General features: G+C 30.9%; 1 protein-coding gene across 1 annotated transcript in view; it reads left to right on the top strand.

Annotated features, from left to right (window-relative positions):
- The first annotated feature begins 237 nt into the window (after window positions 1-237).
- Window positions 238-16,838, top strand: part of LOC122526859 (GTP-binding protein RAD) — a 36,055-nt gene continuing 19,454 nt past the window's right edge. Inside the window, exons 1-2 of the mRNA XM_043650456.1 lie at window positions 238-244; window positions 486-701. Of these exons, the coding sequence (XP_043506391.1) occupies window positions 238-244; window positions 486-701 (223 nt within the window). The remainder of the gene's footprint in view (window positions 245-485; window positions 702-16,838) is intronic.

Below are 16,838 nucleotides of genomic sequence, written 5' to 3'. Positions count from 1 at the left end.
GAATAATATAAATATATTTCTCGTTTGTGATTTAATTTAGCATAGCAATTTGATTTTAATTATAGAAAAATGTTCGTTGATCGTAAGTGTGAAAATAAAATATTAATCAACAAAACAAAAATATTAATATTTTGATGGAATTGTATTGAATATCCAATAATTTGTGCTTGATGGTGTGCATATAATAGCCATTTTTCCAATCTCGTGTCTTTAAGGATTGTATATGTGTCAAACAATATGGCGGGTGATTCGTATAATTAAATTACATAGTTAATGGCAAGTCTATCAATTAGCAATTCAAGGTGCACTCAACTGTGCAACGACTTCCCAGTAACTCTCAAAAGAGCAAACTTTCTTTTTTTTAACCTTGTAGCTACCTCTCTTACTTATAATTAAATTACAAAAAAAGTACAAGCTAATCTCGTACTCAAGTTAAAAACCTACGACAATGTTCCATTATATTTCTCTCTTTTTCTACGTTACAGGGATCATTAACAGGGGCGACTCTTTCAGAAGAAGAAGATCAAGGTCGAATTCGTTGGCACCTGCGGATCAAGATGGCGAGGAGAAGCACTCCGCGCCGGCAAAAGATGTCACGTCGTACACGGTGGCGATGCTTGGTACAAGAGGCGTTGGGAAAACCGCCCTGATCAGCCAATTTATGACCAGCGAATGTATAAACGCGTATGACAGGCAGAGAGGTACGTAACACCGTGTTTTTCAAACGCTCGTATCTGTTCCTTGTAAAGCACGCGAGTCGTGTTTAACAATTGAAACTGAAAATAAAATTGTCAACTTGACGAAACTCAAACAAATCGCATCGGTGAATTTTGAGGGAAAAACTGGACTGCGGACTTTTGTTTGTAAATTTGTATTTCCGAAAGTACGAAACTTATTAAATATTCTAGAGAACACTCTGAATATTTAATATATTTCCTTCGTTCTTAATTTTGAAAATTTTCTATTTTCTAAACATCCGCGGTCTATTTATAATTTTATTCAGAGCTATTGTTAAAAAATTTATTTTAGGAGAAGTTTCTATTTTGTCATGTTTCATTTGAATAAATCGAGGAATGGGCATCGAAACACAATCAGTCGTACATAAGTGAAATTTCCCTTCCTTTTCTCTTTCAAAGTTACGAGTTTTAAACAATTCTCGATCAAAGTTCACGTCTATAATTTACAAAGTGATGTTCTATGATAATTAATCGACACTGTCCAACAGGTTTCAAATTTCCAACGTGTAAAATCGTTCGAGTAATTTTTAATTGAACTCTAATCGTACTCGGAATATTTTACATTCCTTTCTCCTAAAGGAGGTCATAATTCTCCTTTTCGTTTTTATTCTCTATAAAGACGCGAATTCTACTGTTTACTATATACAAACCGATAGCGATAGATGAATAATTGATATCACTTGAAAAGAAGCCCAAGCTGCAGCACATTCAATGTTTCTTCAGCAACTTTTACATCATTCAGAAGGGACAGCTAGTAGAATAAATTTCGGAGTCAATTTTTTATCGTATCACCTGTCTGAAGCGGGATCGAAGACACGCTTGATTCACTGGTCGCGAAGAATTTACCCTTGGGCTTGTTTCCACTGCATAAGTTAAGCTGTCTGGCTGGGGAGGTAGACCACTACTGCATCTGACAACCCAACGTGAAATATTCGCAACGAAAACTTTCCATTCAACGAAATACTGTTTGTAATACGGGTATATCATTTGTCATTTCTCGTAGAAATTTCATAGATTCTTGGAAAGATCGAATGATTTTTCTCAAAATATACAAATGAGTTCTTCTTATGTTATACTTTTTTTTCTTCTTCTTTCCACTTTGTTTTCTTCTGATACAAGGCAAATGATGGTGAAACGTTGAAATTTCACCTCGCGTGTTAACGCTTACATTGAACTTAACGCTCGAGTTACCAGAATAATCAAATTTGTAATTTATTGTAGAAATTCGTTCGAAACGATGAACTTTTAGAGGTGATTCTTCATTTATTGCACTTTCATTCTCTCGATACAAGTTTTAAACTTATACCAATAATTCTAGTAATTTTCTAAACTAGAACAATCAATCTGTAACATTTCATCAAAATATTACATAGCGTACAAAATATACATACGTAATCACAAAATAATAAAATATACAAATATTACATAATTACAAAATATACAATTCATTAAAATAAATGTATCTCTAGGTGTTTGAACGATTCCTTTCTAGAATACGCTTTCTAAGTAACAGCTTGTACTACAATTTTATCGTCGAATGACAGTTAAACTGAGTTAAGATATCGAACTTGGACCTTTCGAATAACGATCCGCGTTGATTTTCTTGAGCAATTGCGTCTGATTTTTGGCGACCTTTTCCCCTCGTTTCGTTCGACGATCGCTCGGAGAAGGCACCAGAGGTGGTGACAATGCTCCAGACGCACGCTTCTCCGTTATATGTAGCTTTATTTTTGGCTTTCGCATATAATGGCAACACTCGGTTTCGACCGAGCCACCGGAATCGCCGCGAAAGCAAATTCGCTCGATGATACGGCTTCTAGCGGGGAAACGTCACGGACGATGAATGGATTCGGTGGTGGATGATAGGCCGGCTGGTACTTGTTGTCATACATCATTTTCCTCTAAATGATGATTAAGATGCAGGGCGTTAGAAGTGGCGGAAATGTTAGATTACAGCTGTTCGTCTTGGTCGAATTGAATTTGGGGAGAATTTTGAGGCTCGTGATTTTTTGTCGCAGCGTGTTAGATATTAATATATTTAAAATATAATATAATATAATATAATATAATATAATATAATATAATATAATATAATATAATATAATATAATAAATTAATATAATATAATTTAATTATATTAATATTAATTATTATTAATAATTATATTAATTATGATATAATTTATTATATATTTTTATATATATTATTTTTGTATAATAAAAATTTTGTATATAAAAAAATTAAAAATTAATAAATTTGTAATAAATTAAAAATTGAAAATTAATACAATAAACCTGGGGATGAAATATAATAGGCTTGTGTTCGTCCGATACGAATACTTGAGATCAACTTGGAATTAAATAGAAATTTAATTAATTTGAAATTGAACAGAAATTTCAAATGAAATGCTATTCTTTTTAAGTAATTCGAGTCACTTCAATTATTTCAGATGTACGAATGAGATTTTCTCTCGATGTTCGAATTATATTGAATTTCGAACTTATATTGAATTATATTAAGAATGATCTATTTTACACTTACTCTACAATTCTGCCTTTTGAAAATGGATTTCCTTTGTTTCAATTTTCTTTCACTGTGTGACGAAAAATTTAGGGTAAGATTCGATAAACGAATACACTGAATGATCAAGAATTAATGCAAATTAATATATAATCGATATAATTAACACAACTGGTACAATTGATACTGTAAAAAAATTTACTGAATACACTGAAAATAAAATACAATATATATTCGCTATAACGTACGTACGTGATGGATTAACATAGTCACTGTTATTGACATACACGTCACGTCCATTTGTTATCTAAGTATCTACACGATGCACTAGCGTCATCACACATTTCGTTTCCCGTGTTTAAACATTTCGAACAAGAACACTGTCTCTCGTAGTGAAATAAACATTGTCATTTTGAATGAAAATCTTCCTGACAGTGAAAAGTGTGTAAATCCAGTCACTCACTTTTAAATTTATCATTTACCATTAATTGAGTCTTTCAACATCACTTTATTTATCAATTATTTTAATTCCCCGATTTCTCAATTTCACAGAAACATATAGGATTAATATCCAATTAATCATATTTCATCTTCATAATTCATCTTCGGTGATCACCTTATTAATTCAGCTCAAGAAAATAATAACACGAGTTACGAAGTTGATCGACACACCTTCCGAGCCCAATAGTATTAACACCATTACATCACGGTTATTATTAATTATTAACGAATCTACTGTTTCGTTCAAACGAATTGCACGCGGATCATTCGTGGATTTGGAAGCAACATCATGGTACTGTTTGTTCTCTACAGACTTTGGACTACTACATTTTCGAAAAGAAAACACTCGGACGTCAGAGTGATCCAACGCTGGCGATCTACACGATCTACATTTCAGTTTCCAATACAGGCTAATGAATATCGTGGCTCTCGCGAGCAACTGCGTCTCGTCTCGTTGTCAGGGCACGATCGTTTCGTGTTTTCCTAGGTTTCGTGTGTGGTCAATGGAGAAACGAGTGGTAACCGGCTGCGAGACGAACGTGAATCATCCGGCTTTATTTTACGTCGAGAGTTTGCTGGCAAACGTGTCGATGGTCGAACTCTCGCGACGGCCACTCACTTTTATAGACGACTCTGTTTTATCTCGCTGCGTGTTGCAAGTACACATGTTACGATCGAGCGATTTCCATCGCGGAAATATTCTGTGTCGCAACGTGACTCCGCCGCCTAATCACGCGTCGAAAATAGAAATTACCGAATTTTATCGAAATATGAATTTCGTCTCGTTAGTGAAATCATGCTGCTCACACTTAAAATATCATAATTTCGTCAGTGTTTCTATTCTTCTGTTTTCTTTTTTCGATTTTAATTGCGTGGGAGGAGAGAAGCTTCAAGTAATTAAGGTTTCTCGAGAGTCGTGAGAAATTTATTTCGCAATTTTGGATGATACATTTGCAATCACTTAATGTTCAGTTATTGCAGAAATGTGTATATCTGATTTTTTTTTTTTTATTTTGTTACGTAATTCTGCTTTCCTCCCCCCTTTTTTGGGAGGCATTGAGAATTTATAAATTTCTAAGTTTTAAATGACAAATTTATAGGAAATTATGTTCTCAATTGGCCGTGTGAAAGGCAAATTTTTAAGGTACAGATTGTTCTCAATTCCTCTTGAAAACTTCGATATCTAAAATTCTTCAATTTATATTTATTTGGATCTCGATGCGATCCGACGAGATTTATTTAATTTAGCCTCTTAGTTAGGTTCTTGGATTTCGAATTACTACGGTTGATGAGATTAAACGTTCTCCTAACTAGATTTATTCAATCTAGACTTACGTTCTACGTAAGGTTGAACTTCTTATTTTGTAGAAATTTACTGCATCGTAGAATACAATATTCTGTGCTTCGTGCTCCTTCGTTAACATTTCAAATTGATTTAAAATGATCACGAATTTACGAGAAATGAAATAAATAAGTCACATTGGAAAGAAATACGATACGAGAAAAACAGGATTTTTATACTTTTGGTATAGCACTGAATCTCTATAGAGAATAACACGCAATAATACTAGTAATAATACTTTTTAATACTAAATTCGAAAATTATTAAATGCTTTACGAATTTCATGAGTTTTCCAATTAAAATTTCGACTATTCAATAATTAAAATTTCTCAACGACTGAGATATAACAAAAATTCAACTTTTTTTGATACACGTTACACTCCACTTTCAGCATACAATTTTTTTTTTAATTTAATTTGAGTATTAAATATTTTAAAAGTTTCATATTCCTTCCAATTAAAATCTTTTTTCTTGAACGCATTCACAGTCGCTGGCATGATTCTTTCTAATGACCACAGTGTATTAATGTCTTTAGTCAGTGAAATATTTGAATTAATAAGTTTACTTGCTTTTTTTTTCGTTTTTCAAACTAAAGAAATTTTCCAGTTATATAGTGGAACACGACTAGGATGAAAATGATCTAGAGAGTGCTGCGTAACAGCACAGTTAATGCTATTATGCAACGTATAATCGAAACGCGTTTCCATTTTCTTTTCAGCAGGTACTTGCTTCTATTGTTCATATTCCAGATTCATATCCAACATTTTCCCTCGACTTAACCCAAATATATCTCAGCTTCTTTTTCACCGTGTCTTTTAAACTAGTGTTCTATTTATATATTTTATATAAATATAAATATATATATATATAAATATATTTTATAATTAAATATATATATTTATATAAATATATGTAAATATATTTTATGTACTAAGATATATATTTATATATATATATATATTTATATATACATTCTTTTATATATTTATATATACAATCTTTTGAACACTCCTATTCGGGGTGTATTAATAAAAATATTCAAAAACATTTCGCGGCATCGTTTCCAGTCAGACGATATAAAGAGATGATTCTACGTGAAAAAAAAATAAGTACGAAATAAAAAATGAGGTATTTTCGATAAAATCTATCAGACATACTTGAATGTTGCTAATTCTAGACCTTAAAGGAAAGAATAATTAACACGCGGTTATTTAAGTCGAAAATATAGAATGGAAACTTTTTACAAAAAGTTATTATTTTTACAAGAAGCTATAAACTTTAATGAGATTTCTTCGAAACGAAGATTTGAATGAAAAAAATGTTATTATTCCATAAGGTTTGACCTATTTCTGTGCGAAAGAGCTATCAATTTTTTCGAACTCGATTTTCTCGAATTTATTCTTTCGACTTATTTCTCTTTTTTATAATATATTATATAGTATTTCATATATGTACATCGTCTAGATATGTAAAGGGATAATGCAATATAAATAAGTAAACACAATTCTGATATATAATTATACATCAATAGATGTTAATTCAATTTCTGTAGTCACAGTTTTTAATTTGTTATTTCAAATATTTACTCCATTAATATACTGACTGATGATATTTAGTAATAAACGTAAAATCCCTGCTGAGTTGCTGAGTTAGCGAATTATCCCGCCATTTGATGATATACAGTGGACATTACTCGCGGAATATTCCGCTCCGCGATACAAATGGGTTAACATGTTGATTACCACGCGAAATTTGCATGCGTTGCAAATTTACATGAAAATTATAGGACAATGATTTATGGCATTTATTTATGTATTTTAGAGTATTAAACTTTAATTGTCTAATTATTTGTGTCATTTAACGGTAGGACAATCAAACCTGGCTTTATTGTTTTTACAATCGTTTGAAAGATGTGAAGAAGGATATTTTTGTCGAAAATTGATATCGATTTCTGCGTTTGGACAGAAACGTAATTCTACAAGTCTATTTGTTTTAATTATTATCCTTTAATTTGCAACGCTTTATAAAGTAAAATGTTAAAAGCTGACTGACATTCATTTTATTTTGTTTCAGTTATTCCATTCAATTGTATTTAATACAGATAATTTTTATACACTTAATATAAAATATTTTTATATACTTCATTATATTTATATATGTATATGTTTATATATACTTAATTATATTTAATATAAAATATTTTTATACACTTTTATATACTTAATAACATAAATTTATTTTATTTTGTTTAATATCAGACTGGTGAATTACCACATATTCATTTCATATTAGAATTGATTGACTATAATCTGACTATAATCAGAAAAATGAAAGTGCAACGAATTTATTGCACAAATTTTTACTTTCCAACGAAGTGTATTTTCATCAGGTTCCATATGTTTCATGTTTCGAGCTACGAAAATCGCACGATATAAAATTTAATATACTTGAATATCGAATTAACTGTGATAATATACAAATCCTATAGTACATAAAATCCTGCAATCAATATGTCATTTTCACTCGTACATTTGACAAAAAAAATCGTTCGAACTCCTAAAAAAATGCGCTGTTAAATTTCCACATTTCAAGAAAATTACAAATTCGTTATTTCGATCGGCAGTGTAAATTTCCGTAGAATCTGCAAACGAGAGTTAACACTGTCCTAAAGTGTCGACCTCTCGTCCTGCAATGCAAAAAGAAAAAAAAAAAAAGGAGAAAAACTGAATAAAACTCGATGAAATATCATTTGACAACAATAGACCCACAATAGAAGTTGGTAGGATCCCCGTTCTCGATTCGAGTCTCTCGAAATAGACCGGTTGACGAAAATAAGCGAGATGGTTTACAGTTCTGACGGACTGGTGTTCCTTCGTGCGCCCGATTAACAGCCCTTGGCCAAGAAAACCCGTTTCACGCGAGAAACCCGCTGACTACGTGACTGTGAGTCCGAGCCGGGGAAATTGGAACGATGAAAATCGGCCGGCTTAGGATCCACGTCATTCTTTTCCAAATAATCAGCGCGCGATTTCAACGATATACATATATACATACGTGTTAAACCGCTCGTTAAACGAAAAGACGAGAGTTGATCTTCGCTCGCGAAGCGAACAGCGTGTAAATACGCCGATTGTATTTGGATCGGTCATCGATCGACACGTTCTCGGTGGTATTTTCTTTTTTTGTCAGATACAGCGGCTGCACGAAATGTTTGCACGCTGCATTTATTAATTAATAAATTCGCATTTGTCGCATTTACTAATTAACAAATGCGTATTTCTTGCGTTTATTAATTAATTAATTCGGTTACACGGATTAAATTTCCCCCCTTGTTTTTAGCAGTATTTCGTTGTGAGAATTTATCTCACGAAAATATGAAGGATAGAATTTAATTCTAATGATTGGAATTTGCGCAGTCTACTTTCTTTTTTAAAATTATATTTAATATTTATGTTGCAAATAGTCTCTTGAAACTATTGAAAATATGTTGATTAGTTTTTTTTTAAAGAGGAAGTATTTGAACATATTCGTCGTGGAATATTTTTACGGTCCATGGTTTATGTGTTGAAATTTCATTAACCAATCTGAAAATGTATTTAGAAGTCAAAATAATATTCATTGCAAACATATATTTAATAAAAAAATTAGTGTACGAATAAGTGTTTATTATGGTTCCATTAAATATTAAGGTTTATTAATATAACAGATAATTGATAACTACCTTTTAAATACGTTCGTGTCAATTTTTGTACGTTTCTTTTATTTCCTTTATTTCGAATATCACAATCATGATAATTGTGCGGAAGTTTAACGCAACGTAGGAAAGTATCTGTGCCCTTCCAGTTTCAGAAAATTTCACGATACGAAGTAGCATTAAAAATTCTCAACGCTGCAGGCAGAAAATGAATTGTTAAATTGTGAAATTGTACTAAAATTATTCCATTCGTGTCTAGCGTTTTATCTATTTCTTAAATATCTCTTGTCATCCTAAAAAAAAAAGAATACTCGATCGGTAGCGTTTTAATTTATGCAAATTTCGTTCGAAAAAGATTGAGTTTTCAACGTAGAATTTTCCCTACAGCGAATTTCGATCGCGTTCGTGGAAAAAAAATTTTTGTGCATACATACCTCATGATCTAATATCCGTAGATGCCAGACGAGGCGAAAACTATGCATCACGGGATGTTTTTGACAGCGTAAATACGTTCGTACGTGTAATCTTCAAAGCGATATTCTCTGTAATGGCGTGGCATTTACGCAGACAATGAGATAGAGTGTGCTTACACGAAACACAGCCGTGGAATATTCGAACTTGAGGAAACGCAGGCCAATAAGCGAGGAGAAATTGTTGGGAGAAAATCATGATCTATATTTTACGTTAACCTATATCGTGATATTCATTCTATCCGATTAAATCATTTATCCGTATCTTGCTGCCAAATATGAAGTGAACTATTGCAGAGCAGATTGATCGCGTTAAACGTAGAAAGGATTATCATAGAACAGGAAGGTAGAATAAATAATTTACGTTACTAGAAAATAAAATAAAATATAAAATAATAAAATATTATAGATAATAAAATAATAATAATAAAATAATATATGATAATAATAAAATTATAGAATATTATTTATAATAGATAACACAATATATACAAAATAAAATTAGGCAATACAGATTAGGAAGGTAGAATAAATTTATGTTACTTATAGTAGAAAATAAAATAAACTATTATATATAATAAAATAATAATATTAAAATAATAATAATAAAAGTAAAGTTATAGAATATTATTTATAATAGATAATATAATATATACAAAATAAAATTAGGCAATACAGATTAGGAAGGTAGAATAAATTTATGTTACTTATAGTAGAAAATAAAATAAACTATTATATGTAATAGAGTAATAATATTAAAATAATAATAATAAAAGTAAAGTTATAGAATATTATTTATAATAGATAACATAATATATACAAAATAAAATTAGGCAATACAGATCAGGAAGGTAGAATAAATTTATGTTACTTATAGTAGAAAATAAAATAAAATATTATATATAATAAAATAATAATATTAAAATAATAATAATAAAAGTTAAGTTATAGAATATTATTTATAATAGATAACATAATATATACAAAATAAAATTAGGCAATACAGATTAGGAAGGTAGAATAAATTTATGTTACTTATAGTAGAAAATAAAATAAAATAATAGAATATTATTTATAATCGATAACATAATATATACATAAAATAAAATTACAAAGAAATAAAATTAAGCAATACATTGTATAATATATATATATATTATATATATTGTATAATATATATAATAAATAAAAAATATAATAAAGATATATAATAAAATAAAAATGTAATATATGAAGATTTATTAACAAAATATTGTGTAAAATAAAATATCACGAGACGCACTCGTATTTTTCAATATATGATATTTTACTACGGCAAGATAAAATATATCAGTCGTGTTGTAAACTTTGGTAGCCGGACATTTATAATCGTATAATTTTGCAGTGTGTTTTACTGACACACGCGAATATAAATAACAGTAAGCGCATACGTAAGATAAAACTGAGGTTAGTAGAACAGGTTTAAGTCTAGGCAAACTTCGTGAAATTTTATGTTCTGGGAAACTACTCGGCGGAGATAGTTCGTGGTGGTTTTTCTTGGAAGTTTCCTCGAGGATCTAAGTTTTCGAAAACAGCACGGCCCCCGAGTTTGATAAGGGATGCGAATCGGTTGTTGTCGAAACAAAGTGTGCGGAGCGTAGCGCAAACACATCGGCCGATTAGAAACTTGAACGTGAATATAAATGGAAAAATTCGTCAAGTTCCGTCGAGCGTTTCGCTATTAAATTAAATTAAGTGACTTTTAATTTTGTAAGTCTTTTCAGTATTCAGTATTCAGCCTCGTCGCAATTTATGGAAACGTCGATTGCCAACGTTTATTAAACGACGTCAATTTGAACTGGAAATTAAAATTTCACATTGAACGTTCATTTAACAGCTCGTATTAAATTTATGCTATAGCATTGCATTTCACACAGTTAGGAAAGAGTGTTTATTGTTGACCTCGATCTCGATATTAAATGAACCTCGAATCGAGTTCGTAACGAACGATTTTAATTGTATTCGACGATGAGTGTTGCTTCATAGTGATTATAAAATTGTAAGTAATAAGCAACGTAGAAATACACATTTGAAACTTCGTCTATTAATTTGTATTAGAATGAGGTCTTGAAATATTGATACAATAGTCCCTATCTTCGACCATTTTCTTTCTTTCCTGTCTCCAAGTTATAACAAGGAAAAGAATGATATATAATATCGTATGATATTGCACGATTATCGCGTTACATGAGATTTCAATAGGGAGATTAACTGAGCTAATTTATCCAATCTCGTGAAAGCGTATTCTTGTACTCGTTTGAAAACGAAATTGCTCTGGGAACGTAATTGATGGGAAACGTGGCAAATATTTCCAGATAATTACTCGCTCTAGCATCACGCGATTATATGAAATATCCGATATACAGTATTCATTGTAACATTTATCGATTTATCCCTGTATCATTCTCTATCGTTCAAATTTAAAAAAATATGTGAATTCGCACAAATATTTTCCATCTAAACGTGTACGCGCTTGCTCGACCATTTGTGAGCATGTTGAGATTTTAAAAGTAAACATATGATATTTTGTCCGTGATATTTATAGTTTTTAATATTGAAACTGCAGTTGATTACGTTCAAAAATGAAACTTACAATCATAACATTCATATTTTTCAAGAAATGGCGCTTCAAACTTTTGATGATTCTTTTTCCTCGAATGACAAAATAAATAAATAAATTCTTAATCACCAGAAATTTCTTGAAAAGTAGATTTCTTGAAAACGAAATGCTTATTCTTTTTGAAAATCTTCCAAAGAATTTGATTTAAAAACCGATTGTATGCCGTGGCAAAGATTTCGTTAAATTAACTCCAAATTTTCTGAGATTCTAGAAGAACAAAAAGGAAAAAAGGTAAAAAAAAAAAAAAACAGAAAATTAAACCTGAACAACTCAGCTTTTATACGAATAGTGCGACATCATGTGTGCCTGCGAAGGGTTAATTTTCCTCGAAACATCAACATGTCAATGTCCAGAGCTTGTTCTTCACTCTACATCTTAATCGATCAGCCTAAAACAACAACGACTACTTTCTTTATTTAACATTTTACAACGTCCTACGAAACATTATTAGAGAGAAAAATATCACGCTTTCAACGATTTGATTTTGCAGAGATTATTATCGATATTAGCCGAAAATTGTGCGAGTTATTATTTCTGAATATTTTTTTGGTTGATGAAATTTCTCCTCTTTGGACAAGAGTAAGAGATATTTAAATTATTAGATATGTAAATTTATTAGATATTTAAATTATTTGATATGTAAATTATTATAATAATTGAATTATTAATTGTTGTTCGAAGAATTAATTTTAAGGATCTCACTCTGCCGAGTAAAGTCGAGTTGAGTGAAATTTGATATAGTTTCAAGAAGCAATAGCGTTTCTCCTCGCGAAACATCGAAACATAATACGCGTAGATCTTTTATATGAATCATATATCATCGGGGATTATATATTTAAATTAAAAAAAAAATTATATAAATATTATACATATATAAAAGTAATATATTCAAATGTTAAATAAATTATTAATATTTAAATTACTAGAACGTTCGGAAATTCGTGTCAGCGCAATTCGATATTAATTGTTCTCAAAGTGGCAACATTCAAGCTCTATTTCTTAATCGAATTAATCATCGTCAACCTGAAGCGACGTCACATACATGACTTCTCTACTAATCGCCGATCACCCTTTTCAACTAGTTCTCAACCTCTCTGTTCTAGCGATCAATTATCAAGACGAAAGTAAAGCTTGTTTCAACGACGTTTCCCTCGCGACGTTTTCAACAACAGAGGAACCTGCAAGAGTATCTGGGTCGCAGACAAGACCGTCCAGACGACGTGAAATATCGTCGCGACACCTAGCTTGCTTTTCACCTGCCTTTCAACACAGACACATGCTTTTCGTCACTATATTCTATATACACGTACACGTCGGTCTCGAGCAACTATTTCACACCGGCCACGACGTTATCGCGAAATTGCCCGCGAGTCGTTGTCCCTTTCACGTTCACTCGCTGGATATTTATAGTCGGCGAACGATCCGAGCCTTCTCGAAAGGATTTAGGTCGAAAAACTTAGGTCGAGTCCTTTTGCCTCGTATTAATTCTCGTTGCTTTTCGATTTTATTAAATTCGTTCGTCTTTTTTTTTTTGGTTGAGAATGAAATTTTCTGTCTCTTTTTCTGTCTTGCGATTACCTGGACGCTAATACATGTGCAGTTGGAGCAAACAAGTATGTTCAAACTTACTTGCTTACTTACGACAAGTAAATTGCATTCTTAATTTATTGTACGCTTTTCATTTATCGTTGGACTTCTAGCATTTACATTTTTTTGGTAATTTCAAGTGCGCAGAGGTTTATTTAGGGAAAATTTTAAGCGGGCGAAAAGGTCACATTTACTCATTTATTGTACAATTAAAAAGTATCGAAGCAAGGTTCGAAATACTGAAATACTGAAATGCTTTCTATTTAGTTTAGTTACAGATTATTCTGGAAAAACTTGATTTCAAAAGAACAAATTCGCTCGATATTAACATCTTGCCCTGGAATGACGTGTCGAGAACTTCTTGTCCCAAAATTGCAATATTTTCTCAGTTTCAAGTAATGGATAACCCAAGGCAAAAAAAAATAATAAATTACTTCTCAATAATTTCTATCCAGTGATATACCGACGAGTTCAAAAAGAAAGCGACGGATTATTGTATACGGTTTCGGTCCGCAATCAGCTGCCAGCGCAAATGGTTAAAGGAAAGTTGATTGAAAAAGGAGATCAGATCTTCGATCCTTTTCACCAAGATCTTTTTAACAGGGCTCACTTTATAGACCTAAATTACTAACGATTTTTATTAACCTGCCAGTTCAGTGAGAAATACGCTCTCTAAATTTTCCATTTGCAAGTTTAAGCGTTCTGAAAGGCCAAGGCTTGATTGCAACTGGAAGTTGTTATTACTATTACTGGGTAATGCTTCGATTTGTTTAATTTCCAAGAATTTACGCTGATGGGTCTGTCGTGCAGGCTTTTCTTTGGAAAATGTAGGTCAGGATATATATTCCGGTCCCCTTAAGAGAGAAAGTATTTCAATTCTTTCCGCGTATAATTTTTAAAATGTCGCGTCGGTCTCTCTCGAGGTCTCTTGAGATTCTTCGGATACCTCTTTCTTTCGTTTTTCACTTTCTTTCGTGACAAATCGCCTTTGATTTCCTTCGTGGTTTTGCGGCAATTTGTTGCCATTTGCTCCGATCGTAACGAGCTCGATTTATTTTGCTAACACTAGACAAACTGAGACCAAAGTGATTGAAATGATCAGTTTTCTACAATTTACAACGACGAATTTAGCGGTTTGAAATATAATATAATTGTCTTTGATTTCTTTCGTCAATAAAATTACATTCTGTGGAGAATATACAATATACAACCGCGCAGAAATTACAGCGTTGTGTTGTCTTGATATCAAACATCATCAAAATTTCAAAACGACATCGATTTACACGTAATAAGCACACTGCATTATATATATATATATATTTTTATACAGTTGAAAAAATGAAATAATATCGACGAGAAAGTTTTATTTTACACGTCAGTTATAAAAAGTGTTTTACATTTTATATATATATATATTTTTTTTAATGCAGATTCACATTTTGGGAAATACAGTTGAGAAAATGAAATAATATCGACGAGAAATTTTTATTTTACACGTCAGTTATAAAAAGTGTTTTACATTTTATATTTTTATTTTACACGTCAGTTATAAAAAGTGTTTTAAATTTCGTATTTCACGTATATTTATTTTTGAATTTTACTTAACCCCGTGCAATTTTGCGCTTCTACGAGGCGCGTAAGAATTTTTATCCAGATCGAATCGCGTAAAATCGGCGGCTTCGAATGAGAGTGCCCTTTCAAAGATACACGTACACTCCGTACGGATTACCATTTAAATTTAATCGACTAATGCAAGGATTTAGCCGACTTTACGACCCACGGATCCGTGCCAGCAAGTACAATCACCATAACGGCCACTTCTTGTATGCATATCGCTACACTCGCGAAGTTCCATCTTAATTATTCCCCCGGATACGTAATAAATTGCGGCGCATCGTTAAAGAAAATTAGTTACGAAATGAATATGCTGTTTACTCTGGTAAATTTAATAAGATCCGCACAAGTGCATTAAGGTGATACGCGGAGTATGCGAGAACATTACTCGAAGTTATTGTTGAACCCATGGTATTTCGTGGAAATTCACATTTTCGCGAACAATGCAATTAAGAAAGTGAAACTCGTATATAAATATGCGTTTTATCTAAAGATTATTACACGTTACTGTAATAATTATTATGAATTGTCATTTACTATTATTATTGAATATAAACATGCGTTTTATCTAAAGATTACTACACGTTACTGTAATAATTATTATAAATTGTCATTTACTATTATTATTGAATATAAACATGCGTTTTATCTAAAGATTATTACACGTTACTGTAATAATTATTATAAATTGTCATTTACTATTAATATTAATTATTTAATGTTGTCAACTGTTGTTATTATTATTTTTAAAATATAAATTATATGTTTTATAAGATAATCATATCAATTATTTCAAATCATAGCGAATATTCTATTGTGAATATTTTATATATTTTTATATTTATATTTTGCAGATTACGCATACTAATTCTTTGAACGCAATTAAAGAGCCCTTCACTACCACAAGTCTGTTTTGTGCGTCATAAAAATTGCAACGGGTAGATACTTTACTTTTGTGTACTTCGTTTGTATCACGCGCATTTTGTGCATTTCTGTATCTTTAAATTTCGCAACGAATCCGTGAAAGTCTCTACGGAGTTTCTGTTATGATTACGGAGTCTCTTTTATGATTTGTGTGTCACGTGGTTTATATTTTAATTAATTCACGTTTGAATTATTAAACTTGGCAAACTACTACTGATCCATGTTATTTATGCAATTTGTATGTAAACTTCCACGTTGTTACAAATACAAATTGGAATATCGAGTTACAGCGATGTATATGAAATTAATTGTTTGATTTTATTCGAAGTTTGACGAGTAGAATTGATTGAATAGATTTTTATATATTTATCAGGGAATTTGTAAGTTTTGAAATATAGGTGACACGCAAAAAGTAAAATGTTCGTTGTACTATTTAGTAAATGTAATAAATGTTCCATCTTTTAGTTACTTATATTTGTAAAATATAATAATTAAAAGAAAATATAATATAATATAAAATATTAACGTTGCGCATGCTTCCTCATAACTGAAAACAATGAATGACATAATGTGAAAAAATGTGCAAACTGCCCGAAGGTGTATTTTATAATTATATTATTATATAATTATATTATATTTATTATTTAATTATAATTAAATGTTATTATAATTATATAATATTTATTCATAAACATAAATTTATCTATTCTATTCTTTCTTTGATTACATTCTCAGAGACATGAACTCGCATAAAAGTCCGCAATTAATATAAATCACGTATTATCTGTCT

The sequence above is a fragment of the Frieseomelitta varia genome, unplaced genomic scaffold, assembly GCF_011392965.1.
Source record: "Frieseomelitta varia isolate USP_RPSP 00005682 unplaced genomic scaffold, Fvar_1.2 scaffold_2, whole genome shotgun sequence".
Taxonomy (NCBI): Eukaryota; Metazoa; Arthropoda; class Insecta; order Hymenoptera; family Apidae; genus Frieseomelitta; species Frieseomelitta varia.
Note: the sequence above shows the minus strand (reverse complement) of the source record. Positions and strands in the feature narration are given on the sequence as shown.